The sequence below is a fragment of the Hemitrygon akajei genome, chromosome 27, assembly GCF_048418815.1.
Source record: "Hemitrygon akajei chromosome 27, sHemAka1.3, whole genome shotgun sequence".
NCBI classification, from domain to species: domain Eukaryota; kingdom Metazoa; phylum Chordata; class Chondrichthyes; order Myliobatiformes; family Dasyatidae; genus Hemitrygon; species Hemitrygon akajei.
In genome coordinates this window covers 34,806,515-34,833,946 of record NC_133150.1, presented here as the reverse complement: position 1 = coordinate 34,833,946, position 27,432 = coordinate 34,806,515, and the positions used below count along the sequence as shown (strand labels likewise).

The following is a 27,432-nucleotide window of genomic DNA, read 5'->3' as shown; positions in this document are numbered from 1 at the left end:
ACTCTGTTCTCCAGATAAAGTGACTCCTAAATTCCTCTCTTATCATTATGTCCCCTACTAGATTGATTACTGATTGTCCTACATGTATAACTCTAGCTTTTGACTTCCTTGAGGAATGGAAACATTTTAAAGCTCGATTAAACCCATACAACCAAAATAAAGTACACTCACTGGCCACTTCATTCAAACCTGCACAGGCAGGCACCTCCCAGTCTCCACCCAGCTAACAGGAGCCACCTACCACTCATTTCCAAATCATCACCTGCAGCCCATTTAAACCCAGCTCTCACCCACAATACTTGTTCACTCATTCGAAGCAGTTGTTCCTAGCCTTCAATTACCTTGTTATGTTCAGAATCTGGCCGCTCTTATATTGCGACCCGTCATACCTTGTTATTTTGCAGTTTGTTAGTAAAATATCATCTACTGCTAAATTGTCTCTGCGTTTGGGCCAAGCCTCCTCTATATTTCCTGACAGGGTGAGTGAACAAGCAATTGACCCAGCAGAGCTGCTTGCCTACAGGACCTCATCCGTCGACAGGAGCACATGACCCAAAAGCAGCAGGAAACCATTGAACATCTGCTTGCCACTCTCTGTCTCGATACAGCAACTCTGCGCCAGTCAACCTCCTCTTCCAGAGCCCTGGATTCCGGTGCCTGAACACTCCAACTTCCACTCACGGTGCATCATACATTGAGCTCCAGCCATCTCTGTGGTCTATGGACCGAGCCCAGAACGCCTTCATCATCTCTTTCTTGTCTGGGTGAGCTCTGAGCTGGGCCACCGATAACTGGGAAAACAGAACCACCGTTTGCAATAAATATGAAGATTTTGCCGCTGAGATGCGCCAGGTTTTCAATCATCCAGGGAGTGGATGGGAGGCAGCAGAACAGATACTTAGCCTGTGCCAGTGCTGGATTACACCGTGAAATTCAGGACCCCAGCAGCGGAATGCAGCTGGGATGCAGAAGTGCTGCTGGCTCATTACCATCACGGCCTCTCAGAGCACTTGAAAAATGAGCTGTCTACAAAGGAGATGCCCCCCGACCGAGAAAACCGCATCACTCTGGCCCTCTGAATTGACAAGTGTCTTATGGCAAGACCCTCCAGATCATGAGCCAGAACCCCAGTTCCATTCCCAGAACCATTTCAGGCTGCAGGACCCTCATCACCAATGCTTCCAGAACCCAGGCAGTTAGATCTCCCCTAACTCTCCAAGAGCATGAGTGTCAGTGGAGGAACAACTTGTGCACTTACCGCTTCAAATGCCCACTGCGCTCGGCTAAACAGCACCACCAGGTAGAGATGAGGGGCCTTCAACCTGGTAAGGTTCCCCTGGCCTCTTATTCCAGCCCCGTAGCCCAACCCACTCTCTCTGTCCTTCTCCACACCCCGACGACTCTACCACACGGGGCTCTGGTGGATTCCAGCGGAGCAGGCAACTTTCTGGACCGGAACCTTTGCGTGCTGCTTGGTCTCCCCACCAAGCCTGTCTCTCACACCTTCTGCAATACGGCCACTGATGGATATCCCTTGCGGTCTGGGATGGTCAGAGCATGACAAGTCCATCCAATTTCTTGTCAACTTATCCAACACTTCTCTCATATTGGATCACCCCTGGCTCTCCACTCATGCCACTCACTTTGCCTGGTCATCCAATCCACCGCTGAGCTGGGGACTCACCTGCCAGACCACTTGCTTGCAAGATCAGCTGGCTTCATCCCATAAATCCATGGAGATCGCTGAAATTCTCAACCTCACCACACTCCCACAGGAATATCAGAAATTAGCCATTGCCTTCAGTATAGGGGAAGCCAGCACCCTGTCACCTCAGACCACATGACTACGCAAAGACCTCATCCTGGGCACCAGCCCTCCATGAGGTCATCTATTCTCCCACTTCCTTCCTGAGACACAAGTCACGAATGCCAAAGCGATACTGTACCACTTCAGTTGACCAGCTGGCGCAGGATTCTTCATCGAAAATAAAGATGTGAGTCTTTGTCTCTGCATCAACTACAGAGGACTCAACAAAATTACTATCAAGAAATGCTACCCTCTCCCCTTGATAGATAGCGTATTCGAAGCACTCCGTAAGGCCCAGATCTTCACCACCTCACGGAGAACCTAGTCTGCTGCTGTGGATCGCGCTTTCGAGGAGCACATCTAACGCCTCACCTCTGCTCCCGTTCTCCGTCATCTGGACCTTTCGTGGTAAGAGGTGGATGTATCTGACATCTGATATGGGTGTTGGGGCCAGCCTCTCTCAGCAAAGACCAATCGAGAAGATACACCTTTGTCCTTCTTCACACGCAAGTTCAACTCTACATAGCACTGCTGTGGAATAGGAGACAGGGATCTACTCACCATTAAATGGACCTTGGAGGAATGAAGACATTAGCTGATGGGTAACATTGAGTCCTTTCTGACCTGGACTGGCAACCAGAACCTCATCTCCATCAACAGACCTGCCAACTCAATCTACGTCATGCTTGCTGGGCCCTGTTCTTTGAGCAATTCACCTTCACCATCACCTACCAACCTGGCTCCAAGAACACTAAGGTGGATGCCCTGTCACGACAGATCGACCCAGCTGAAATGGAGATTGACCCTTAGCTCAGCATTCTATCCTCCCAGATCTTCACCCCGATCGTCTGGGACTTGAGAACCAGATCCACAAGGCCCTACAGCAGAAGCCTGATCTGGCCGACACACCTGACAGCCATATACACATACTAGGCCCACTCTTCACCCCTCTCCGGCCATCAAAGTGCACAAGGGACCCTGGATTTTCTGCAACACCAGTTCATTGCTCTCCCAAAACTTCTGTCAGCCACTGAGATGGCAGACCTTGTCCTCCAACATGTAGATTGCCTCCATGCTACCCCCACAATATTGTGTCAGACTGAGGCCCACAATTTGTTTTCCACTTCTGCAACCCAGTAAGTCTGTCCTCTGGCTATCATCTGCAGACCAGTGGTTAATCGGAAAGGGCCAATCAAAAAGGTGGAGAGGTTTCTGTGATGCTTTGCTGCCTCTAACTCTTCCACATGGTAGTAGTATCTGCTCTGGGCTGAACTGTCCCATAATCTGCACACTTCCTCTGCCACAGTTAGGTCACCCCTTGAAGTGCTTCATGGCTACCAACCCCCATTGCTCTCTGTGGAGTAGCCAATGGTGGAGGTCCCGTCCACCAGTACCCTGATTTGGCAATGCTGGAAGCTTGGAAGAGGGAATGGAGGGACATCCTTGTTGCTAACTCTGCCTACTTACACCAGGCTAACTGATGTTGGCACCCAGCCAGGCTACCTTGGCCTGGGAATTATGCCTTGCTGTCCACTAGAGATTTGCCCCTGTGCACCGAAAGCTGCAAGCTCTTGCCCCAGTTTGTTGGTCCCTTGAAGATTACCCATTGCAAGAAGCCAGTCACTTATTGTCTCCAGCTGCCACGCCTGCTCAGGGTCACACCTGCTTTCCACGTGTGCTGCTTCAAGCCTGTCATCCATGGAGCACCCAGAAGCAAAGACAGTGGAAGGTTGTCCAGTCTGTACTGGCTGATGGATTTGCGTCGTCGTGGATGGGATGTGCAGGACCTGTTTGACTGGGAAGGGTGTGGCCCAGAGGAGAGGTCTTGGGTGGCATCCAGTTTCATCTTGGATCCATCGCTCACTGAAGAGGTCCACCGGACCCATTCGGATTGCCCCAGACCACTGGGTGCAGGCTGCAGAAAGGGGCGACTTGTCAGGCCTGCAGCACAGGCAGGCTTGTCCCAATTTCCCTCTGGTAACAGGCGTTACCTGCCATTCATTTCCACCTCATCACCTGCAGCCTATTTAAACCCTCCTCTCATCCACAATATTAGTTCACTCATCTGAACCAGCCTGCCTTAACCAGTTGTTCTTAGCCTTCAGTTATCTTGCTGCCTTGTCATGTTAAGTATCTGTTCTCTTTTATTTTGAGGCCCCACATGGCTTGTTATTTTGCAGTTTATTAGTAAAATATAATTTACTGCTAAATCATCTCCACTGTTCTGCTTTTGGGTCAAGCCTTCTCTACATTTCCTGACAACTTTATTAGGTATATGAGTGGAACCCGGTGAGGTCTTCTGCTGCTGCAGCCCATCCACTTCAAGGTCTGATATGTTGGGCGTTCAGCGATACTCTTCTGCGTGCCACTGTTGTAATGTGTGATTATTTAAGTTACTGTCGCCTTCCTTCAGTTTGAACCAGTATGGCCATTCCCCTCTGACTTATTTCATTAACAATGAACTTCCGCCCACAGACCTGCCACTCGCTGGATGAATTTTGTTTCTTGCACCATTCTCTGTAAACTCTAGAGACTGTTGTGCATGAAAATCCCAGGAGATGAGCAGTTTCTTAGATATTCAGACCATCCTGTCTGGCACTAACAATCATTCCATTGACAAAATCACTTAGATCACATTTCTTCCCCATTCTGATGTTTGGGTCTGAACAACAACTGAACCTCTTGACCATGTCTGCATACTTTTATGCATTGAGTTCCTGGTGCATGATTGGCTAATTTACAGTGGCCACTGAGTATATACATATGTTCAGACACCCCTGCGTAGTTTAGTCCAGGTAATTAATCCCTTATCAAATTTCCCAGAATTTGTTTTCAAAACAATGCCAATAACCAGACTTTACACTGAAGTCAAAGGGTGTAACTATACAAGGAATTACACCATTTGATTATACTGTCATGGTATAAAGAATAGTGCATCTATACCAATGTGTTTAACAGTAATCACATCAATGCTTGTGTGGTATTGAGCATCAGCCAAGCAGACCCCAGCATCATCCATTAGAAAGCTGTTTTCCACAATAATCTTTGCTAACTTGTTCACCATTCCTTTAAAGCGTTAGTTTCTTGCGCCCCGGATCAGTCCACCTATTGCTGTTGGCTGGAGTGTTGCAGTTTCATGGAGCATGCTCAGAAGATGCATATTGGAACTTCCACCCAAAATCAACTGGAACCTCCAGGTGCTGGGGCCCAATGACTGACTTTATTGGTCAATGCTGATGTATCATAGGCTCGATTCTACAGCTCAATGTCAAGATTTGTATCGATCTAGAGATTCAGTATTCAGGATGCAGAACTTAAGAACAGCAGTTCCCAACCTGGGGTTTATGGACCTCTTGCCCAACGGTGTTGATCCAAGGCATAAAAAAGGTTGGGAGCACTGAGCTGTCTTCTTAAATCAGTAGTCTCTGTCAAAATGATACTCTCATTAGTCTATTAAGTAAAGTGTGTTGGGATCTTGGACGAGCAATGAAGGAGACGGTCAGGATGGTGAGCATTTGGTGAACCTGTGGATGATGGAGTTCCCACCTGCACATTGTCCCTCCTCTTTCAGCAGTTGAGATCATAGGTTTGGGATGTGCTCTGGAAGACTTGAACAGCCGTGCTCTCCGGCGGATGGGGAACACTGGCGCTCTTGGTCAAGGTTCAAGATGGCTGATGGGGTGCCACTCATTCTGCCCCGGATGGCGCAAAGACTCTTGGATGTTCTTGGAGCAGCATTCAATTAGATAACAGGGATGTCCATCACATTCCCAGTATGATTGTAGATGGTGGAAAGGTGTTGAAAGGTCAAAAGCAGAGCCATTCGTTATAGAGGCCCACCTATATCAATAAAGACTGCTGGGACATTCAGAGTACGGGATTAAATGATGGTGCAGCATTAAAAGTGAAGGAGAAGTTGGTTAGACTCTTCCTACCATGTCACTGCCTGCTCCAAGTGTAAAATCACCATAAAAAAAGTTAATGTTAGATTGGGTACAATTCAAGCATTCAGGTACACAGGATTGTCTGATGTTAGAGGTTGAACTGAAGTCCATTTGTATTCTCACCTTGAGTCCAAGAAGCAGGCTGTTTTCATCTTCTTATTGACTGAGTCATGCTACAAAATTTTCTTCTTCCTGTGCAGTCAATCCCCCACCCTCGTAACTTCGCAGAAAGAAGTCAGCTTCATCCGAGCTTTGTGCAAACATTCTTTAACTGAGAAATAAGTGAAGCCTGCTTCATGTCTGGAACAGTCCCGGATAAACTTCCTGAGCTCTGGATGGAGATTGTTGAGGAAAGCAAGACAAAGAATGTGCAAACAAAGTCATTTTTTAACTTAATCCTCACGTTACATGAAGGAGGAACAGGGTGATGATAGAACGTTGTGCAGCTCAACTAGGATTGATCTACAAATGTGCAAACTCCTTAACTCCTTAAACATCTGACATCTGTAAAAAAAAAAATACACATTGCTTCACACAAAGTTCAATGTATACAGATCTCGAAGATTTCCTTTAACCCGGGGGTTCCCAACCTTTTTTATGCCATGAACCAATACCATTAAGCAAGGGGCCCATGGACCCCAGGTTGGGAACCCCTGCTCTGGACATTCATTCTTCAGTGTTGGGGAAGTGTTGGGTGTTGTCAGGAAATGGATTTGCCTTTCTCATGAGTTCTGACATCTCAAAAGGGCTGAAGCCTTCTCTATCCAGAAGCAAATGGCAGAAGATCTTGAATGAAGAGACTTCCAGCTGGCCTTTGGATGATATCTATCCATCCCACTGTGCAGTAACCAAGTGCTTAAGAGTCTGTGAGGGAGAGAGCTTCGACAGCGCTGCTGGGGCCCTGCGACACGCCGCCGATCACAAAGAGGTGGTTCTTAAAGACGATGCTGGAACAGGTGCAGCGGGCGGTGGGCAAGGGCGGCAGCTTCTCCCACCGATTCTTCACCGGATTCAAGGCTTCGGCTGAGCTGAGGACAGCTGGCTGGTCACCTGAAAGGCAGACGCACCTCATCACTCATCCCAATGCCTGCTCAGGTCCCTAGCAGTTTCACTGCTATTTGCCAGCTGCTACCAAGGACGCAGTTAACCTAAACTGGAAGCTTAAGAATCAAAACATTCTGCCAGAGGCCTATATGGCATAAAACATAGAACAGGACAGGTCAAGAACAGGCCTCTTGGCCCACCATATTTGTACTGAACACTAATCCAAACTAAACTAACTCTCTTCAGCCTGTACATACATGATCCAAGTTCCTCCGTTCCTTGCATAATCATGTGTCTATCTAAAGATCTATTAAAAACAACTAGCTTAGCACCTTCCATCATTCACCCTAGTATACCATTTCATGCACCAATTACTGTGTTGAGCAAAAGTTGCTCTACAGTTCTCCCTTGAACTTTCCTCCTCGCACTTTCCTCTAGTATTTGACATTTCTCCTCTGGGAAAAAGATTCTGACCGCCTTCCCTACTAAGTCTCTCATTTTAGGGTTGACACAGTAGCTTACTGGTTAGCGTGTGCTTTTGCAGCACCAGTGACACTGGCTTAATTCCCACCACTGTCTGTAAGGAGTTAGTACATTTTCCCTCCGACTGCAGGGGCTTCCTCCAAGTCCACTGGTTTCCTCCCACATTCCAAAGACGTAGAGTTTAGTAGGTTAATTGGTTACATGGGTGTATTGAGGCATTGTGGGTTTGTTGGGCTGGAAGGCCCTGTTACCCTTCTGTATCTCTAAAATTTAAAAAAATTAAATGTTATGAACTTCTATCAGGTCTTCTCTCAGTTTCCAACATTCTGGCAAAAACACCTCTGCATCCAAGAGGCAAACCTGGGATCCAGTGACTTCCTCACCACCCAATCTATTTTTAATTCCCTTCATCCATGGTGGCTCACACTAGGTAATGCTCCACATGGTAACCCATTCCAGTTTCACTCATGTGGATGCTTATACGAAAACCTTTAAAATAGTTACGCACTAATGCCACCTATCTCCGCGACAAATACAACACAAGACCTGGAACGGCTTCCATACTCTGCCTTTTTCTGCCGCTATGTTCTTGCTCCCCCACTTCCCGTGTCCCATGTAGGTCTGAAGTCTAATGTAGTTTTGAGTTGCTTCACATAGTCTAGTGTAGTTTTGTGTTGTTTCATGTAGCACCATGGTCCTGGAGGAACGTTGTTTCGTTTTTACTGTGTACTGTACCAGCAGTTATGGTTGAAATGATAATAAAAAGTGACCTGACTTGACTTCCTTATCCATTTCCTTCCAGTGCCTCTGAACTCTCCTCTCCCCTCCCCCCCAGTCCCATCTGTCCGTCATCCCCCACCTCACCTCATCCCACCTATCACTTTCCAGTCCATCTCACTTCTTCCTACGCACCTCCTTCAATTGGTTATCGGCCCACTACATTTCGAGTCCTGATTCAGGTCTCCACCCAGCACATGGACCACTGCTTCCCTCCACTGATGCACAGCCTCAGAGTTCCTTCTGTATTTTCTTTGATTGCTCCAGATTCCAGCACCTGCTGTCTCGCATGCTTCTGATGTCCCCTTCCTCCTGGTCCCAAGTCCACAGCTGTTCCACTCTACAACACATGTTGTCTATCTCCCGCCAGCATGCACTCCCTCATAACATCCACATCCATCCATCCTGTCTCATTGGCCATTGTCCTTCACATTTCTTAGGCCCATGTTCATCGTGTTCACTTCTGAGGCAACATCTATCATCAGAGCCCCACACCATCTGGGCCATGTCACCGTCTTGCAGCTACTATCAGATAAGAGGTGCAGAAGCCTTAAGTCCCTCCCACCCCCACCAGGTTCAAGAACAGCCACTTCCCTTCAACCATTCAGTTCTTGAACCAACCAGCACAACCCTGATCACTACCTCAGTTTAGATACACTAAGACCACACTGCACTCCCATTGACTTTTTTTGTTCTAATTGTGTTTTTTTTGTATAGATCATGTATGATTTACATGATTATTTATTATTTACATGATTGTTTATTTTCCTTGTCAATGTTAAGTACTCAATACTCTGTGATGCTGCTGTTGTTTCTTTTAATTACACTTGTGCACACGTCTATTTGCCCATATGACAATAAACTCAATTTCCTGTGCAGCAAGTCTCACAAAGCCTCCCTCTGGTATGTGGGTGAATGGTAACATCTAGGGAGAGTTGAAGGGAATGTGCAGGGAACACAATGGGATTAATTCTTGAGGGTTGGCATGGATTCTATGGGCCAAAGGGCCTGTTTCTGTTCCTCATACACACTTCATTTCTCCCAGATTACACCACCCCACCTCACCAACCAACATAGCGGGAATCAGGAGATCCGTGGCCCGAAGGACCTGTTTCTTTGGTGATCTGTCATCAACAGAGCATCAAAATGCAGGCAATGGTTGGAAAAACTAATAAGTTTGGCTTGCAATGAACTACGCTACATCAAGTGTTTAAAAGGATTGTGGATGTTGCTCGAGATTTCCAGCATCTGCAGAATCTCGTGTCAAGGACTGAGAACTACGTTAAATACTAAAGTAATAGCTCTGTGTGGAGAATAGGTGTGAATCAATTCAGTTGTATGAAAACTGCTCCAGAGAGTTTCTCCACACTGCCCCACCCCCAATGTGTGGCTCAAAAGCATACAGTATGGAAAGTGGCCCTTCAGTCCATCAAATCTATGCTGACTATCAACCATACTTTTACTCTAATCCAATTTTATTCCCTCCATAATGCCATCAAATCACTCCAGATTTCACTACCCACCTACATACTACGGGACAATTTACAGATTCCAATCAACCTATCATTCTCCTTTTGACTACACTTCTTTGGGATGTGGGAGGAATCTGGGACATACTGAGGAAAACCATGCAGTCATAAGTAGAAGGGGACATTTTCACACGGGCAGGAGCGGAGGCCAGGATTGAACTCAGATCTCTGGAACTGTGAGGCGGCAGCTCCACAAATGGCCTGTGGTCAGTGGGGAATTTGTGCTTTCCCACTTTCCTAGGTCTCTTCACCTGCTGCAACTTAACAGTATCATCTCAGGTGTCACTCCCAGTACAGCGTCGGAAAAGTTTTTTTTTATTATTAAAGTTAATGTTAAATAAAGACCTGATCTCAAGTGAAAACAAGTATCATCAGGGCAATTCTCTCCAATCCTGACCAATCTGTCAACATCAGCAGGAGGTGGACAGATTCAATAGACCATGCGAGTATGTGATGAGAAGCCTGGTTGAAGTCCAATCTAGATGTGTTCCCTAAATTAGTGAACGTGTCCTGTGGATTGATTTGTTTCTCTTGGCCTCTAGCAGCCTCTGCTGGTGACAGCCTGGAATTGCATGTGGCTAAGGTTTGAGGCCAGCCACTTATTTTCAAGAAATACGCACACATCACACCGGTTCTGAGTCTTCTAAGTCAGTTCTCCCCTGTGAGAAAGTGAATGAGGGGACGAGCATGTGTCTTAAGGCAATATGAAACAGAACATAAACCAGTACAGCACAATACGGGTTCTCTGGCCCATGATATTGTGCCAACCTTTAAACCATTTGATATGATCAAACACTTCCCTTTCCCATAGCGCTCTATTTTTTTCGTGCCTATCTAAGAGTCTCTTAAATCTCACTGATGTATCTGCTTGTACCACCGCCCCTGGCAGTGCGTTCCATGCACATTCCACTCTCTGTGTAAAAAACAGACCTCTAACATTCCTCCTATAGTTTCCCACAGTTACCTAAAAATTATGGCTCCTTGTATTAGCCATAACTGCCTTAGGAAAAAGCCCCTAGCTGTGGCTGTCCACTCTAACTATGCCTCTTATCATCTTGTACACCTCGATCAAGGTCACCTCTCATCCTTCTTTCCTCCAAAGAGAATACTCTCTCAACCTTTCCTCAGAAGACTTGGTCTCTAATGAGAGAGGAGAAGGGGGCTAACACATTTTTTAAATTCCTCTACTTCCATCTGGTACTTATATTTTTCAAAGTTCAATGGTAACTTACTTGCTTCTTGAGTTGGGGTCGTTGAGTTTGACTCCCATGCGGGAGACTTGAACGCTTGATCTAATCTGATCTCTTAAGCTCCAAAATCTGAGATCGGTAACTATATATAACTGCCCATATCTTCCTTTTGACTGGGAAAGTAAACTGCCATCCTTACCCAGTCTGGGTTAAATGTTCCTGCCAACATCTTTAACTGTTATAATCAGCTCCCCCTGGGTCCCATCCTCCTGCCCTTTCTCCCATGGTCCACTCTCCTCTCCTGTCAGATTCCTTCTTCTTCAGCATTTTACCTTTCCCTACATCTCCATGGAAAAGAAGGCATACCGGAGATGGTGCTTGATATGGAAGGGCTTTGAATGTAGTTCAAAGGTTGGAATTACTGAAGAGTAATGTTGGTGACTGACTTACCCAGTCCTCCAGCCACGATGACCCTTCCCTGGAGATACGCAGCCACAAAGTCAGCCCTTTTAGTCTTCATGTTTAAGCGACGTGTTGTCTTTATCCAGCTTCCTGGGCAGTAAGTGGGGAGTGAGCAGAGACCAGGAGGAGCGCATAAGCAAGAAATGGCAGAGGGAGAGAAGGAGAGAGGAAGGGAGAGAGAAAGTAAAGGAAAAGGGGAGAGAAAAGATAGGAAATTGAGAGATGGATAGAGACATAAAAGATTAAGGCAATTTACATGAACCACCAGTTGATAAACTCTTGATGATCTTTCTTACATCCATTTTCCCACTCTACATCTATTTTCCTTAATTCCCTCAGTGGGTGGCCTAAGTAAATAAAAAGTATTCCAGTTTTTTTATTTACTCTAGCTTACAAAGATTTACAGTCTAAAGAGAGGAAAATTCCCCACTGCTTACCATGAGGTTATGATCAGTAGTTCTAAACTCTGCTTCATGTCTATCCTGTCAATTCTCAAGACATTTCCCATTCTTCTGAAGTGCTCAATGCCCATTCTATCCTTTCTTTCTTCAAAGGGGAAGCATCTCATTCCATTAATCAATCTAATTTCTTCTTTGCAGCCTCTCCAAGGCACATCAAGAGACAAAACGTGTTTTCGAAGGAGCAAAAGACAAGCAATTTGATGAATATTCAACTCCATACACTGGACCTTTTTTTTGGTATTTCCTAGGGGAGGCATGGTAGTGTAGTGTAGTGGTTAGAGTAACACTACTACAGTGCCACTGACCCAGAATCAATTCTGCCCATAGTCTGTATGTTCTCCCCGTGACTTCGTGGGTTTCCTCCCACAGACCAGAGACGTATGGATTATTTGGTCACAGGGCTGTAACTGGACTCATTGGGCCAGAAAGGTCCGTATCTCTAAATAAATCAATAAAGGTCCGTTGAAGACCATTAATAGTCTGCAAATAATTCCTGGCCTGGCTGTTGGTTAATCTTAGAAACACTGAACTGATTTGGGCTATTTTAGGAAGATGGAGTCATCCTGGGTTCTAGCTCCCAAGCACGAATCAGCAACTCCGCTTGGAACTCCACAAAAACTGCTCTGTGCTACTAAGAATTTCTACACGTCATCACTAACCTCTGTCAAAACAGCCTACACCAGATCCAATCAGTCTGGACCTCCATTATTGGAGTATCAATCAACTGGTTGCTTTATATAACAATAATTTCCATTTAGAAATGTTTTCCATTTTTAAAATATAACAATTTTTATGTACTACACTGTATTGCTGCTGAAAAAATTTCATAACATAAGTCACTGATAGTAAACCTGATTCTGATTCTAAATGCAAACCATTCTTTTAAACCAGCTAGATGTTCATTTTCCCATTAGGCCTACCACAGTTGGTATGTCCTGCAATATTTGTGATTACAGATTGGTACCACTTTAACAATATTAGTATTTGACTAATTGTTGAAATTGTTATAGTGTAAAGCTTGCCAGAAGTTCCTTGTTTGTGTGGGATTCAGTATGTAGGAGAGAGCCAAGACATAATTTTTCTAAGCTCCCTTTGTTCAATAAGTTGCGCCCTATCTAAATTGAGACATTGCAGTCTGTGTGATATCTGCAATAGGCCAAATAGTCTGACTGCTTCCTCCCTCGGAGTCTGTAAAAGCCCAAACTGAGAACCAAGACTCATATTGGATCACACGCCACAAACCAAATCAGTCGCGTCCCTGGACCAAAGCAATGAGCTGCAGATCATTGAGGGACGTGTATTGGAAGAAATAATAATTTCTAAGAGTACAACACTCAACAGATTCAATTTAAACATTTTAATTTGGAAAAGGAGGAGGCATACCCTTCTCTGTAGGGAAGATGGCTGAGGATGTCCCTGGACTGAGGTAACCGAGTTTTGTTCCTATATGGGGCATCACAGTGGTGTAGAGGTTAGCCAGAAGCTCGAAGTACTGCAGTTTGATTCTGGCGCCGTCTGTTCTCCCTGTGGATGCATTGATTTGTTCTGTCTGCTCCCACATTTCAAAGACATACCGGTTAGTAGGGTAATTGGTCATTGTAAACTGTCTTGTGATTAGGCCGGGGTTAAAAAGATCAGTTGCTGGGCAATCCGGCCCATTGGCCCAGAAGGGCTTGTTCTGCGCTGTACCTCTAAATGAGTAAAAGTTTTGCACCTTCTACAGGCGCAGGGGGAAGTGCCAGTAGATGGGGAGGTGTGAGATAAGTGGCTCAGCGAGTGGTCCCTGCAGATAGGTGGTGAAATAGGGGAAGACAGGGCTGGTGGTGATACCACATGCTGCTGATGGTGAAGGATGAGGTGAAACAGGAGGACCAAGGGAACTTTGTTTTATTTGGGGAGGGAGTGGAGGGGTAAGAGTGAAAGAGTAGGAAATGGAGGGAATGCTAGGCCTCCAGAGGCTGTGTGGCCTGCATCTGCATATACGTACCCTGCTCAATGTCAAACACCTCCACGGTCCTAACAAACTTGGGTTTCCTGTAGCCCCGAGCCTGCTGGAGGCCTCCCAGAGTCAGGAAGCTCTTCTCAGTCATCACGTGGCTCGAGAAGGACCGCCGGCAGGGGATGCTGGGAAACCTGGCCCACGACCTCGCCTCGGTGTCGTAGACTTCAAAGGCGGTGACCGGAGTTTTTGCTTGCCTCCCACCTACCCAGAAAGAAAACACATGTTATCCCCATTCCACGACGCAAGGAGGCCTCGGGCTTTGACAGTCTGGCAGCTTCCAACGTGGCAGGAAGGCCAAGCCATGGAGGAAAAGTAAAGAGCAGCTCATCACACATCCAAGCAGTTCACGAACAGCACCGAGGGAGCGCTTCGCGGTGACAGGTGCCACCTCCGAGAGGAGGCCGCGTAAAATATCCCACAGCACTTTGGTAAAGCGGGCAAGTTGTTCTTGGTGTCTGTACCTGCATCAACACCATTAGTGGATCTCATCACAGACAGAGTTGTGGGTTTGCTGTGCAAACATTTCTCACCTGAGAACGATGTTTTCACTTCAGACAGTACATTAGTGGCAACGCAGGAGGTGCAGCCTAAAGATGCGTGGTATAGCATGGGGCAGAACAGTAACATGGTGGTTAGTGCAATGCTGTCAGAGCACCAGAAACCCAGTCTGTAAGGAGCTTGTATGTTCTCCCTCTGACTGCAAGAGCTTTCAACCGGGTGCTGTGGTTTCCAAAGATGTGCGGGTTATTAGATTAATTGGTCACGTGGATATAGTAATTGGGCACTGCAGGCTTGTTGGGCTGGAATGGCCTGTTACTGTGCAGTCTCTCTATGTGAATGAAAAGGTTGGGAAAGGCAGCACGGCAAACCGAAGCTTTCCTTCTCGAAGCGCCAAGACTCACCAAACACGTAGATCTTCCCGCCTCGGAGAAAGGTGCTGGCTGCGTATCTGGGCGTGGGCATGGGAGGAAGCGTGTGCCAAACGTCACTCGCGACGTCGTACTGCTGCAGGCGGGCTTGTGGATGCGTGTCCGACCCCATTCCACCCACTGCGTACACCTGACCGTCTGGCAACACACAGGTCACAAAGTTCATGGCAAGTTTCAATTCACTGTTGCACAGCCAGGTGTAAACCTGAACTGTCCACATGACTCACTCCTCCCCTTTTCTCCTTATTAACCACTTTTGGCTGCTCTGTCACCTCCCTTTACAACTAAATTTCGATGGTGAGCCCAGATGTCAAGTCTATTGGATTGCAGGATTAATCCCAGCCCGTCACATTTGATGTACATACACAGGAAAAAGAAGCTTATATTTATATAATATCTTCCATGCCACCAGTGTTTCACATCCACTGAATTTGTGAAGTATATTCAGTGTCATCCAACTGCAATCAGTAGGAGAGGCAACAGTCAATTTGACCACAGCAAGCTCCCACAGACAGTATTGTGATAAGGGACAAATCTGATTTATTAGACAGGGGATGAAGAATAAATTTGGCTAAGAGTTTCCAGGTTCGACTTTATAACATGAAGGACCAGAGGAATATGGATCATGGGGTGGCAGATGGGATTAGCTACATTGGCATCAAGGTCAGCAGCAGCATTGTGGGCCGAAGGGCCTGTTTCTGCGCTGTACTATTTTATGCTCTTAATAGTGCCATTGGCTTTTACATCTATGATTTGATCTGAACTACTGCACATTGGACAGTGTCGCACTCTTCAGTACTGCTCTAGACGACATTTTGTATGTGCCAGGAAGCCACAACCTTAAACCTCAGGTTATTGCCTTACGGGGAGCATCAGCAACTTTAAATCCCCTGCTGTTATCATTTCAAAGGATCTGTCCTGGGCCCTGCACATAAGTGCAATTACAAAGAAAGCACGGAAATGCCTCTACTTTCTCACAAGTTTGCAAAGATTTGGCAATCATCTAGACCTTTGACAAACTTCTATAGATGTGCGGTGGAGAGTACACTGACTGGTTGCACCATGGCCTGGCATGGAAACTTCAGTTTCCTTGAATGGAAAATCTACAAAAAAGTAGCATACATAGCCCAGTTCATCAAGGGCAAAGCCTTCCTCATCACTGAGGGCATCTACATGGAGCATTGTCGCAGGAAAACAGTATCAATCATCAAAGATCCCCACCGTCTAGGCCATGCTCTCTGCTTGCTGCTGCTATCAGGACAGAGGTACAGAACTCTCAACACCAGGTTCATGCTCAACCATCAGGCTCTTGAACCAAAGAGGACAACTTCACTCACCCCATCACCAAACTGTTCCCGTAACCTATGGACTCTTAGTCTCATGTTCTCGATATGTACTGTTTGTTTATTTATCATTATTATTTCTTCGTACTACTGTGAATCCCTGATAGAAAAGGAATCTCAGGGTAGTATATGGTGACGTATATTTACTTTGATAATAAATTTACTTTGCACTTTGAAATTATATGTCTGTGTCAAGAAAGTGATTCAACTACTAAACAGCTGGGACAGTGCAGTAGCTAGATGTCTCCTCCTGTGAGGATATTGGGAATGCAACAGTGTTCCACTGATTTTAGTAAGGAAGGTCCATGTAGGTTTTGGGATGGGCGGTGGTGGTGGCTCCTGTTTGCTTTGATAAGGAGAGCTGTAGAAATCAGTGCCTTCCAGGGAGGGGTGCAACAGGTTGTTTAGCACTGGTGGTGTAGATGGAGGTGAGAAGGCAGCTAGTATCATTCACTGCAACTTGTCCACAAGGGTTGATTATGATAACAGGAAGCTCATTACATCTTCTTTAGTGACCCCAGAAACATGTAGCAAAGATTCAGCCCATTGTGCCTCTTTGAAAGAGCTATCAGTTGGTCCAAGTTCAATGTTTCATACACATAGTCTGTACTGCTTTCTGTTTTAGTTTATCTGATTCCATGAGGCCACAAAACCATAAGATATAGGGGCAGAATTAGGCCATTTGGCTTACTGAGTCTTCTCTGCCATCTGCGATAAATCACAGGTGTGATAAATTTCATTATCCATTTCCCTCTCAGCCCCAGCTCCTACCTCCTCCCCATATCCCTTCATGCCCTGACTAATCAAGAATCTATCAACCTCTGCCTCAAATATATCCCGTGACTTGGCCTCCACAGCTGCCTTGGTTACAAATTCCACAGTTTCACCACTCTTCAGCTAAAGAAAGTTCTCCTCATCTCCATTCTAAATGGATATTCCTCTATTCCGAGGCTGTCTCCTCTGGTCTTAGACTCCCCCACTATGAGAAACATCCTCTCCACATCCACTCTATTGAGGCCTTTCACCATTCGATCGATTTCAATATTCTTCTGAATTTCAGTGAGTACACCAAAAGCCATCAAACGCTCTTCATGTGAAGGAGTATTTATGAAGTTACTGTTGAGTCTAATTCCACTGCTCTGATTAGGCAGAGAAAGGCTGATCATCACAGTCTACTGTGTGAAGGAGAATTCCACATCTCCTCTGTACCACTGCTCCTTCCTTAATCCAAGTCCTCAGATTGCCATCACTCCCTCAGTAATCTATCAAAAGATCACCAGACATAGGAGCAAAATTAGTCCATTCAGCCCGTCGAGTCTGCTCCAACTGGCTGATTTATTTCAAACCCTACTCTCCTGCCTTCTCCCCAAGACCATTAATCCCTTACCAGTCAAGAACCTATTTATCTTTCCTTTTCAAGGTGGCTGGGGTTTTGTGGAATCCATGACCTACAGTTGCACTGAAACTGCGGTCGGTTCCCGCTCTTGGAGCTCGCCGAGTGGCCAAGTTTTCAATATCTCTAGGAGAGGAAGATGTGCGTGCTCGGGGTGTGGGTCTGTGGCCCTGTGGGCGACCCCATTCCTAGCAGGTGTTGCTGACTGAAGCATCATGGGAGATCAGAACATCAAGACAGAGGGTACGGCTGTCAGAGGACTCGACACTCCAGCAACTGCTCTCTCTCTGGATGGTGAGAGAAAGTTTGCTGCTGACTCTCGAGTCAGAGAAACTCTTAGTATAGCGACATTGCAGACTGCAGCATCGAAACAGTGAACTGCTGATCTCCCCTCTTGTTGTGGAAGGGGGCGACACCTCTCTCTCTCTCTCTCTCGTTAGTGACCGAGAGAGCCCGTGGCACGTCAACGTGCTGGGTTATGGACAGTAGCTTCTAATGGACTATAATGGGGGCTTGCTATTGCTTGATGGGTAGTGGTGGGGGCTGATGCTTCCTGCAAGAGGGGGAGGGGGAAAGGGGAGGGTTGAAGCTTTGCTGCTGCTTGTGATTGTGGGGGTGGGGAGAGGGACTTTGGGGTTCTAACATTCATTCTTTGGGGTTTCATCTGTTTCGCAGATGTCTGTGAAGAATAAGAATTTCAGGTTGCATACATATTCTAATATTAAATAGAACCATTGAATCTCTGTCTTTAATGTATTTGATGACCTGGCCCCCACATCTGTCTGCGGCAACATATTCCACAATATTTTCACCACCCTCTGGTTGAAGAAATTCCTCCTCATAACTGTGAGTATCAGTAATTGGTCTTCCGTGATTTTACCCACTCTAAGTAATCTTGCCTTCTCTACATATTCCTGAGCTCTCTCGTCACTCTTGTGCAATTACCTTTGACTATCACGGAGACACCCATGGCAGCTTCGCACAAGGAATTCCTCCTTTCCCACTTGCCTTCTTCCACGTTGTACATCTCCACCGTGGAGAGGGGACTCCGCTGGACTCCCATGCCGCCAATCACTAGGATCCGCTTCCCCAGGGGAGCCGCGGCCACGCCTGCTCTTACCGTGGGCATCGGTGGGAGGGTCGTCCACTGATCAGCTTCCGGAGAGTAGACCTCACAAGTGTTCATGGGGGCCCCGCTCTCATCACAGCCCCCGATGAGGTAGAGTTGTCCCCCACTCTCCACAGGGGTGCAGTAGACTCGACCGACGGCTAAGGCTGCCAGGGACTGCCAGTGGAATGACCTGGTGCTGGGCACGGACATGGCACTTAAGCAGTTGTCCATCCCCGCGCTTCTCCGTTATGTAGTCCGCCGAAGGGCCATGTGACCAATACGAACCTGGTTTTAGCTACAGCAGTCCATCTGGCAGTAACTGGTACACAGCTCCCAGACAACACAAAGAACGCCAAAACTGTAAAGAAGAAACCAAGATGTGGTTACCGGCAACTTATAAATGGGGCAAGACACTTCACTCCATTTTCCTTGCCTGAACTCATTCTGACATACAGCTCTAGGAGGGGGAAGGTGTCTCTATCTTTACCCAAACCGTCCCTGTTAAGACGTGAGGCTGAGCAGTGAATCCCACTTAATAAATAATTTATTATTTATCTATCTGCTTAGCAATACAGAGCGGAGTAGGCCCTTCTGGCCCTTTGAACCATGCCGCCCAGCAACCCCCAAATTAACCCTAGCCTAATCATGGGACAATTTACAATGACCAATTAACCTATCAACTCGTACGCCTTTGGACTGTGGGAGGAAACCGGAGCACCTGGGGAAATTCCACACATTCCATGGGGAGGGAACTCATCCCCTTCTACCTTAGGCCACAGGCTTATCAATTACCCTTGATGAGTTATTAACTGGTGAGTTATTAACTTCAAACTTGTTGCATTATCACTCGAAGAGTTGAACTGGATGTGCATGTAAGAGAGCTGTATAAGTCATCTCCTTCTACCTTAGGCCACGAACTTATCAATTGTAATGTATTATGTGAGTATTCGTAGGTCAGAGTGCGTATGACGTCAGAACGCGGGTTTTGTAAAATGGAAGTCTGGTGAATAAACGTGTGTGTTTAATACTGCGGTGTCCGAGTCACATTAACACTACATGGTGTCAGAAGAAAGCGGAAAGGAAGAGAAGACACGTAAAAAGATGTCACAGTTACAGCCACCGTCGAGTTTAAGCCTACGAGGTAATATTGCTGAGAATTGGAAGGTATGGCTCCAGCAGTTTGAGCTGCTTTGCACCGCTAGTGGCGTAGATGACAAGACGGAGAAAGTGCAATGTGCTACGTTTCTGCATGTGGCAGGAGCAGAGGCAATAAAGGTTTGCAACACATTTGTCTTCCAAGAGGGTGAGCGAGATAAATTTGAAGTGTTGAAGAAAAAGTTTCAAGATTACTGCGAGCCGAGAAAAAACCTACCGTACATTCGACACATATTTTTTACGAGGGCTCAAGGACCGACAGAGACTATAGACGCCTACGTTACAGATTTGAAGAACAAGGCAAAAAACTGTGAGTTCGGACAACTACATGATTCTTTAATACGCGACAGGATTGTATGCGGCATACGAGATGATCATGTGAGAGGCAGGCTGTTGAGAGAGGCTGAGCTTACATTGGAAAAAGCGATTGATGTGTGCCGTGCTAGCGATATCATGTCGAGTCAGGTTAAAATGCTTAATGAAGAGACTGAAGTATACAAAATGAAAGCTGTGAAAACTGACAAGAGTAGGACAAAGCCAGCTCCACAGGATAATCAAAAGGAAGTTAACTGCAACAGATGTGGTTATAAACATGGATACAGAAAATGTCCAGCCTTTGGTAAGACATGCAAATTATGCAGAAAGAAAATTCACTTTGCAAAGATGTGCAAATCGCAGGAGCAAGCAAGGAAAATGCATGCTGTGGAACAGAGTGAGTGCAACAGTGACATGTTCATTGGAACAATTGAAGTGGAACAGGAGGTATGCATCAAGAATATTGATAATGCAGAGATGGATGTTGAAGATGAATGGACTCAAGATCTGATGATAAACAGGAGGAATGTGACATTTAAGCTTGACACTGGGGCGAAGTGCAATGTAATGTCAGCAGAAACATTCAACTCACTGGACATCAGAGGAAAACTTGGAAAATCCACCTGCAAGCTTGTTGGATATTTTGGCCACAAGACAGCATCATTGGGAAAGAAAACACTCACCTGTGTGTATAAAGGACAAAAACACAAAATAGAGTGTGGGATTGTGCAACAGCATGTTTCGGCAATACTAGGCAGAGCAACATGCATAGAGCTAGGCCTGGTGAAGCGAATCTATGGTGTTGAGAAAGAAAATGACTTTCTCAAAGACTTTGCTGACTTGTTTTCTGGACTAGGATGTTTACCAGGGAAACACCATATCCAGATTGATCCAACTGTTGCACCAGTCGTGCATGCTCCGAGGAAAGTTCCAGTAGCTCTCAGGGATCGAGTAGTGGAGGAGCTACACAGAATGGAACAGATGGGAGTCATAACGAGAGAAATAGAACCGACCGACTGGGTGAATAGTATGGCGACAGTGGTCACAGAGAAAAAGATTAGGATTTGCATGGATCCACAAGATCTCAACTGAGCCATCAAAAGGGAGCACTATCCGCTGCTCATGGTTGAAGAGGTTGTCTCCCGCATGCCTAATGCAAAATACTTTTCAGTATTAGATGCAAATCAAGGTTTCTGGCAGATCAAGCTGGATGAAGAAAGTTCCAAATTATGCACTTTCAACACACCCATAGGGAGATATCGTTTCCTGCATCTACCCTTTGGGATTTCTTCTGCATCAGAGGTATTCCAGAGGTCAGGGGCACAATTGATTGAAGGCCTGGATGGAGTGGTCAGTATCATTGATGATTTGCTGATATGGGGTGACACCACTGAGGAGCATGATCAGAGATTGAGGAAGCTCCTGGAGAGAGCACGTGAGTACAGCCTAAAACTGAACAAAAGTAAATGTAGGATCAGAACTACAGAGATCAAATACATAGGTCACGTACTCAACGCTGATGGGCTAAAACCAGATAATGAAAAGGTCAGGGCTGTGGTACACCTACCACCACCCGAAGACAAGCAAGGACTTTTGAGGTTCATGGGCATGATACAGTATCTTGCCAAGTTCACTCCCAACTTATCGGAGGTCAGTGCTCCACTTCGAAAGCTACTAGAGAGCAACACTGAATGGCATTGGGAAGATGAACAAAAGAAAAGTTTTGACACATTGAAGCAGTTGGTTACCAATGCACCAGCACTCAAGTTCTATGATGTCAATAAACCGGTGACGATGTCTGTGGATGCCAGTTTGGAGGGAATAGGAGCTGTTATACTGCAGGATGGGAGGCCTGTGGCGTGTGGATCACGAGCACTTACAGACTGTCAACGCCGATATGCTCAAATCGAGAAGGAATTACTTGCCATAGTTTATGGGTGTGAGAAGTTCCACCAGTATGTATATGGCAAAGAAATCCAGGTTGAGAGTGATCACAAACCACTTGAGAGCATCTTCAAAAAGCCACTTCACCAAGCTCCTATGAGGCTGCAAAGGATGCTTCTCAGGCTACAGAGGTACACTCTCACAGTTACCTATAAGCCAGGAAAAGAACTGCACATTGCTGATGCTTTGAGCCGTGCTTACCTGAAAGAGCAAAAGGAAGAGTTGCTAGGAAGAGAGCTGGAGGTCAACTGGGTTACACCTCAGCTACGCATCTCTGAGGAGAAGTTGAACATGTTCAGGAAAGTGACTGCAGAAGATCCTGAAATGCAAATGCTAAGAGACATTACAATGAATGGATGGCCAACAGAAAGAAAAGATGTTCCAAAAGAAATACAGAAATACTGGACATTTAAAGAGGAAATTAGCTATGCATCAGGACTAATGTTCAAAGCGGCAAAACTCATAGTACCAAATCAAATGAGACAGGAAATGCTCAACAGAATTCATGAGTCACACCTGGGGATAGTGAAATGTAAAGAAAGAGCAAGGGACATTCTCTATTGGCCAGGTATGTCAACTCAGATAGAGGACATTGTGTCTCAGTGTGCTGTCTGTAATGAAAACAAAAACAGCAATCCAAGAGAGCCTTTGCTTCCCCATCCACTACCAGGAAGACCATGGGAGAAGCTTGGCACAGATCTCTCACTACAATGGTGCAGAATATCTACTTTGTGTGGACTACTATTCAAAATATCCGGAAATCACCAAGTTAAGTGACACATCCAGTCAAGGTGTCATTACCTCAATGAAGTCGACATTTGCAAGACATGGTATTCCAGATATTGTCGTCAGTGACAATGGTCCACAATATGCCAGTGGTGAGTTTAGAGAGTTTTCAGAAAGCTGGGAATTTTAACATGTTACTTCCAGTCCTGGGCACGCTCAGTCTAATGGACAGGCAGAGAGAACGGTACAAACTGTGAAGAACATGCTCAAGAAGACACACAGCAGCAACGGTGACCCGTACATTGCTCTGCTTGAATACCGCAACACACCGATTGAGGGTGTGGGGTTCTCTCCTGCACAGCTGTTGATGGGACGTTGTCTGAAGTCCAAGCTGCCAACATCCACAACTCTACTGACTCCTGAAAGTAATGCTCAAGTACATGACAAGCAACAGTACAAGCAAATAAAGCAAAAGAGCTACTTTGACAGACATACAAGACAGTTACCAGATCTGCATATAGGTGAAAATGTCAGAATACAGAGAGGAGACACTTGGCAGCCAGCTGTGGTTGTGAACAGGCATCAGCAACCAAGATCCTTCATAGTTCGCACGCCGGATGGAAGAGTCTACAGGAGGTACAGGAAGCAACTGCTGAAGACAGATGAGAGGGTGTTTCCACGTACAGATACACAGGACATTTCCACGGATACAGACATGGAAACAAACGACACCAAGAGTGAGGGGTGTGACGTAACCCCACGACGCAATGACGGTGAAAGTTTGGCGCAGACAGACCGGGGTGGAAATGCAGACACAGAGGTTACTCGAGAGACTGACTCTGAAGGACAAGCACAGTCACAGTTCTATTGCACAAGGTCTGGGAGACAAGTCAAACTTCCAGCTAGATACAGAGACTAGATCTACCTACAGTCTCGCACAGTTTGAGACAAAATCACACGTTATAAGTTCCAAGGTGTGAAATAAAAGGTTTATTAGTCTATGTTAGTAAAAGAAAATATACTGCTGTTAGTATTGTGAGATACAATGTAGAATACAGTATAAGAAGTTAAGATTTTTATTAGTTTATGTCATGGCTGTTGTAATGTTAGAAAGTCATACCTAGAGGCATTGTTTTGGTAATTCACAGTATTGTAAAAAAAACTTGAGAAGGGGGATGTAATGTATTATGTGAGTATTCGTAGGTCAGAGTGCGTATGACGTCAGAACGCGGGTTTTGTAAAATGGAAATCTGGTGAATAAACGTGTGTTTAATACTGCGGTGTCCGAGTCACATTAACGCTACATCAATCACCCCTGCTGTGGACACTTTCTGGAGGTCCAAGATCCTTATGCTCCACGACCACTGGACTAAGTGTGTACATGTAGGAGGGGACTATGTTGAGAAATAAATGTGCTAGGTTTTCTAAAGTTGACTCCTTCTACCTCAGGCCACAAACTTATCAATCACCTGTCTGTGGGCACTTTCTGGAGGTCCAAGATCCGTATGCTCCACCACCGCTGGACTAAGTGTGTAAATGTAGGAGCGGACTATGTTGAAAAATATATGTGCTAGGTTTTCTAAAATTGACTCCTTCTATGCTAGGCCACAAACTTATCAATCACCCCTCGTACATGCTCCTTACAGAACAGCACCGGGAATGAACTCTGCCCCCAGCCCGAGCTGTAATAGCGTCACACTAACCACCACTGTGGGACTTGATGATGCTTTCACCTGGTGGTTGGATACAGTTTATAGCAAGGTTCACTGAGCGACAGTCCAAAGCAGAAACCAGTGGTGGTGGTGGGGGGGGGGGGGGGGGAGCTGTTGCTTCTTCCTCACTTAGACCCATCCCACAAAGCTCAAAGGGGAGTGGGAGTGTCACTGTTAACTCCACCAGCTAGGTGGCTCAGCCACCAATCACACTTCAATGCTTTGGAGATATATTTTCAGTTTCATTGCTTCCTGGGAAGCAACATTACTCTGGAAGCAACACACAAAATTGCTGGAGGGACTCAGAGGGTGAGGCAGCATCTATGGCGGATTTCACGGTCTCCTGCAGGACTCCCTGAAAGCTACTGGACACGGCACAGTCCATCGCAGGAAAAGCCTTTCCCACCATTGAGCACGTCAAGAAGGAGTCCTACCATAAGAAAGCAGCACCCATCATCAAGGACCCCCACCATCCAGGCCATGTTCGCTTAATGGCTGCTGCCACGGGGAAGGAGGTACAGGCGCCTTAGGTGCTGCACCAGGTTCAGAACTGGTCATTCTCTTCAACTGTCAGGCTCTTGAACCAGCATGGGTAACTTCACTCAGCCCAAACAGTGAAATGAACACTGAACACAACCTATGAACTCACTTCAGGACTCTGCAACTCTTGTCCTTAGTATTATTTACCTATTTCTTTTTTTTGAATTTGCACAGATTGGCTTCCTTTGCACCTGGTTGCTTGTCAGTCTTCGTCATTATTTATTGTATTTCTTTGTTCTACTGCGAATGCCTGCAAGGAAATGAATCTCAGGGTAGCGTCTGGTAAGACATACTGTACGTACTTTGATAATAAATTAACTTTGAACTTTGGAGTTTTGGGGAAAATGAAGAGGAGACATTTCAGGTCAAGACTGGAAGGAGGAGAGATAGCCAATATAAAAAAATGGTGGATGGAAGAAATGGAACAAGAGCTGGCAGATGATAAGCATTTTACTTCAAATTTTCTGTTCTTGAAGACGTATATTTTTTCTTCCTGTGGTAGATGGGTAAACTAAACCAAGGAATAGAATTGAAATGCAGAGCAGGTATTTCTAACGTGTTAAGTCTTGATTCTGATTTCCATCAAATGAGATACTGATCTGACTGGAAATCATAACACACAAGAGATTCTGCAGATGCTGGCAAATCTTGACCAACACACACAAAATGCTGGAGGGACTCAGTAAGTCTGTCGAGGGCAATAAACAGCCTTGGCCTGGAATGGCGGCTGTTTACTCCCTTCCACAGATGCGGCCTGGCTTGCTGAGCTTCTCCAACATTTTGCATGCATTGTTCAGGCTGGGGTGCTCTTCCTCTGGAAATGCGATGGCCACAGAGTGACTTGGTATTGAGGCTGAAAACTGAAGGGATTTTATTTCCATTGACAAAAGAAGTCCAACTCAGAGTTCCTCCGCCTAAGGCCCGAGAGCCACATGTCTAATGTGGAACTCAGGAGAAATTGTTTTAACCAAAGAGGCAAGATGTGGAATTCATCGTCACAGAGTGGAGCCGGCAAATTGCAAGAGAGGCATTTACAACTGGAGGAACTCAGCCTGCTGAGCAGCATCTGTGGGAGAGGGAGGGGTAAGGAAACTTTTACTTATTGGGTAGAAGCTACATAAGCCTGAAGTCTCACCAGACGCAAGAACAGCAATTTCCCTTCAATCATTTGGTTCTTGAATGAACTTGCACAACTCAAAACACTGTGGTTTTGTTACACCATGACCACTTTAATCACTTTACACTAAGATAGACTTCGAGATCTTTTTCCCGCTAATTATGTTTTCTTGTAAAATTCTTGTGTATGATTAATGTTTGTTTTCCTTGTGAATATTGTGTAGCTGATACTGTTTGCCTGCACTGCTGATGCATTGTATCCATGCATACATGTACACATGTACTTAACAAGAAACGCAAGTTTGACTTTTTTTTTAACTCCACAGATGCTGCTCAACCCTCTCAGTTCCTCAGAAAATTGTTGCACAAGATTCCGGAATCTGCAGTCCCTCACGCCTCCACATGAGGTTGGATAAATAAGTGAAAGGACTGGTTAAGTTATGGTGGCAGGAAAGTTAAGTCCAGCATGGACATGTTGGACTGAATAATCTCTTTTACTGTACTTAATGTGACAATGTAAACTTAGTCCTGCCCTGCAAGAGTCAAAGAATGAAATAATTTGCAATTGTATCTCCCCCTTGATGACCTCCAGGAAATCACAAAGCATATTGAGCAATTTTGAAGTATGGTCACTGTGGTAACATTTAAAATGTGGCAGTAAATTTGTGCAGAGCAAACTGCCATAAATAGCAAACATCTAGGGAGCAGTTTTAATAACGTCAGCAGAAGAGAAAATGGAGTTGAGATAACATCTGCTTCCCTTTTCAAATAATGTTATGGATCTTTCACCTACTGAATGGGAAGACCAATATGAGTAAAACCCTCTCCACTACTGAGCTCATCTACATGGAGCGTTGTCGCAGGAAAGCAGCATCCATCATCAGGGACCCCCACCACCCAGGACATGTTCTCTTCTCAGTGCAGCCATCAGGAAGAAAGTACAAGAGCCTCAGGACTCACACCACCAGGTTCAGGAACAGTTACTACCCCTCAACCATCAGGCTCTTGAACCAAAGGGGATTTTTTCTTTCAACTTCACTTGCCTCATTCAACTGTTCCCACAATCTATGGACTCACTTTCAAGGAACCTTCAACTCATGCTCTCAATATTTATTGCTTATTTATTCATCATCATTATTATTATTTCCTTTTTTTCTTCCTTTCTGTATTGTTTTCTTTTGCACTCTGATTGGCTACCCTGTTGAGTGTGGTCTTTCATTGATTCTTTTACGGGTATTGGATTTACTGAGTATGCCCGTAAGAAAATGAATCTCAGACTTGTAGATGGTGGCATGTGTGTACTTTAATAAACTTTCTTTGAACCAGACCTTGCTGCAACCAGCCAGGATAACTTCCACTGTGCATCTAGAGAAACGTGTCAAAGTTTTTGATGACATGTCGAATCTACGCAAACTTCTAAGGAAGTAGAGGTGATGACATTTACGTGCT

The 27,432-nt window shown here is 45.6% G+C and overlaps 1 protein-coding gene across 4 annotated transcripts in view; it reads right to left on the bottom strand.

Moving 5' to 3' along the window:
* Positions 1 to 5,203: 5,203 nt before the first annotated feature.
* Positions 5,204 to 27,432, bottom strand: part of LOC140717249 (kelch domain-containing protein 8A-like) — a 48,193-nt gene continuing 25,964 nt past the window's right edge. For all 4 annotated transcript variants that reach the window (XM_073030616.1, XM_073030619.1, XM_073030618.1 and 1 more), the window contains 5 exons: positions 18,310 to 18,833; positions 14,602 to 14,766; positions 13,685 to 13,900; positions 11,225 to 11,326; positions 5,204 to 6,801 (listed from right to left, as the gene is read on the bottom strand). In XM_073030616.1, the coding sequence (XP_072886717.1) occupies positions 6,608 to 6,801; positions 11,225 to 11,326; positions 13,685 to 13,900; positions 14,602 to 14,766; positions 18,310 to 18,706 (1,074 nt within the window). In that variant the 5' untranslated portion in view covers positions 18,707 to 18,833 and the 3' untranslated portion in view covers positions 5,204 to 6,607. The remainder of the gene's footprint in view (positions 6,802 to 11,224; positions 11,327 to 13,684; positions 13,901 to 14,601; positions 14,767 to 18,309; positions 18,834 to 27,432) is intronic.